The sequence below is a fragment of the Centruroides sculpturatus genome, unplaced genomic scaffold (genome assembly GCF_000671375.1).
Source record: "Centruroides sculpturatus isolate CEXI.00-Female unplaced genomic scaffold, Cexi_2.0 scaffold4499, whole genome shotgun sequence".
In the NCBI taxonomy this organism is placed as follows: domain Eukaryota; kingdom Metazoa; phylum Arthropoda; class Arachnida; order Scorpiones; family Buthidae; genus Centruroides; species Centruroides sculpturatus.
In genome coordinates this window covers 5,084-6,541 of record NW_019388595.1, presented here as the reverse complement: position 1 = coordinate 6,541, position 1,458 = coordinate 5,084, and the positions used below count along the sequence as shown (strand labels likewise).

Here is a 1,458-nt window from a genome sequence, read left to right as displayed (position 1 = left end):
GCTTTACATTTATTATAATTATTAGAAATAAATGTCCTAATGTAACTTTATTTTCAACAATTATTATATGAAGAAACAATAATAACAATGTAAAAACTGAAAAATAGGACGTAGGTCCATAAGTAAAACTACATAAAATTAAGAAAAGAAAATACTAAATTAATGCCAAGGAGTATATAAATCAGTTTATCTTTACATATAGATAATAAAGATATAAATGATGATAAAAAATTTTATCAGTAATATTTTTGGGTTTAATAATAAGATACGAAAACATACTTGTAACATATTCTGCAAATTCTTCTTGAAGTTCAGTGTAAATACAATATAAACTGTTTCATAACTTTAAAAATAATAAAATGGAAGGCATATTCATTAAAAATTCACTAAAAATACTCTCGTTAATTGAATCAAATCTTACTTTTATCTTAATACTTGAGATAAATTTCGATAATATTTGTCACATGATTATGTGTGTTGTTATTTTTTATATATTATTCAGCAATTGGTGAGTCATCTACGTATCAAAATATATGTATAAATATAAAAGAATTGCATAAGAATGATATGAGAATATTAACAAATTATTGTGAAACTCGTCAGTATAAATTTCAAAGGAATAACGCAACAATAAGTATTAGTTTAACGACGATCTCGATATGAGTTGTGAGTGATTTTAACTGTTTCGTTTATAGTCGTAAATTAATTTAATTTAATTAATTACTCGTAATTCTTTATATAATTAATAATGTTTGTAAATTTAGTTTAATTTGGTTGTATTTAATATTATTTACCTATAACAGCGCTTTTGTAAGAGTGTTGTGTTCTAGCATTTTCGTAGTATTGATCCGAGAGATTGTTTCATTTAGATCCTAATTATCCGGGAGGCTATCCTGCCAATAATTATCCACCTGCTTATGGTCAACCCTCTTATCCTACAACTTACCCTGCTCAACCTGCTTACACAAATCCCCCTGTTGGTTATCCAGCGTATCCTCCAGTAACTAGGACTGATGTGGTTATACAAGAGAATCGCTGTGGAGAGACTATTACGGTAACAGAAAGAGTTGTCCAACCTCCACCCCCACCTGTTTATGTACCTCCTTCGGCTCCCACAACAACTGTAATCGTAGAAGAAAGAGAGGTAATATAAACAAATATTTGTGTTCAACTTTCAATTTATTAATTAAATTTTGTTCTTTAGAATCATAGAGGAGGAGGAGGAGGATTTGCAGCTGGTGTTGCATTAGGTATGGCAACAGAAGCGGTGATAGATTCTTTGACGCACGATAATCGTCATCATCACCATCACCATCATCACCGTCATCACCACGGTCATCACTGGTAAAATGACGAGGAATAGGTTGAATTTCGTCGGACAATTACAAAGAAATTGCCGAGTTGTATAATGTTATTGATGAACAATTAATGATGTAAGGAATGCGGATTTAATATTAA

At 30.0% G+C, this 1,458-nt stretch overlaps 1 protein-coding gene across 1 annotated transcript; it reads left to right on the top strand.

Annotated features, from left to right (window-relative positions):
- Positions 1-554: 554 nt before the first annotated feature.
- LOC111617011 (adhesive plaque matrix protein-like) lies at positions 555-1,458 on the top strand. The gene is made up of 3 exons (XM_023358356.1): positions 555-666; positions 870-1,144; positions 1,205-1,458. The coding sequence occupies exons 1-3, from the start codon at positions 660-662 to the stop codon at positions 1,346-1,348; spliced, it is 426 nt and encodes a 141-aa protein (XP_023214124.1). The 5' UTR covers positions 555-659; the 3' UTR covers positions 1,349-1,458.

Bases quoted from the DNA above. Each gene is read 5' to 3' on its own strand.
- LOC111617011 (XM_023358356.1), top strand. The intron at 1,145-1,204 runs GTAATATAAACA...TTTGTTCTTTAG, and splicing joins TAATCGTAGAAGAAAGAGAG to AATCATAGAGGAGGAGGAGG.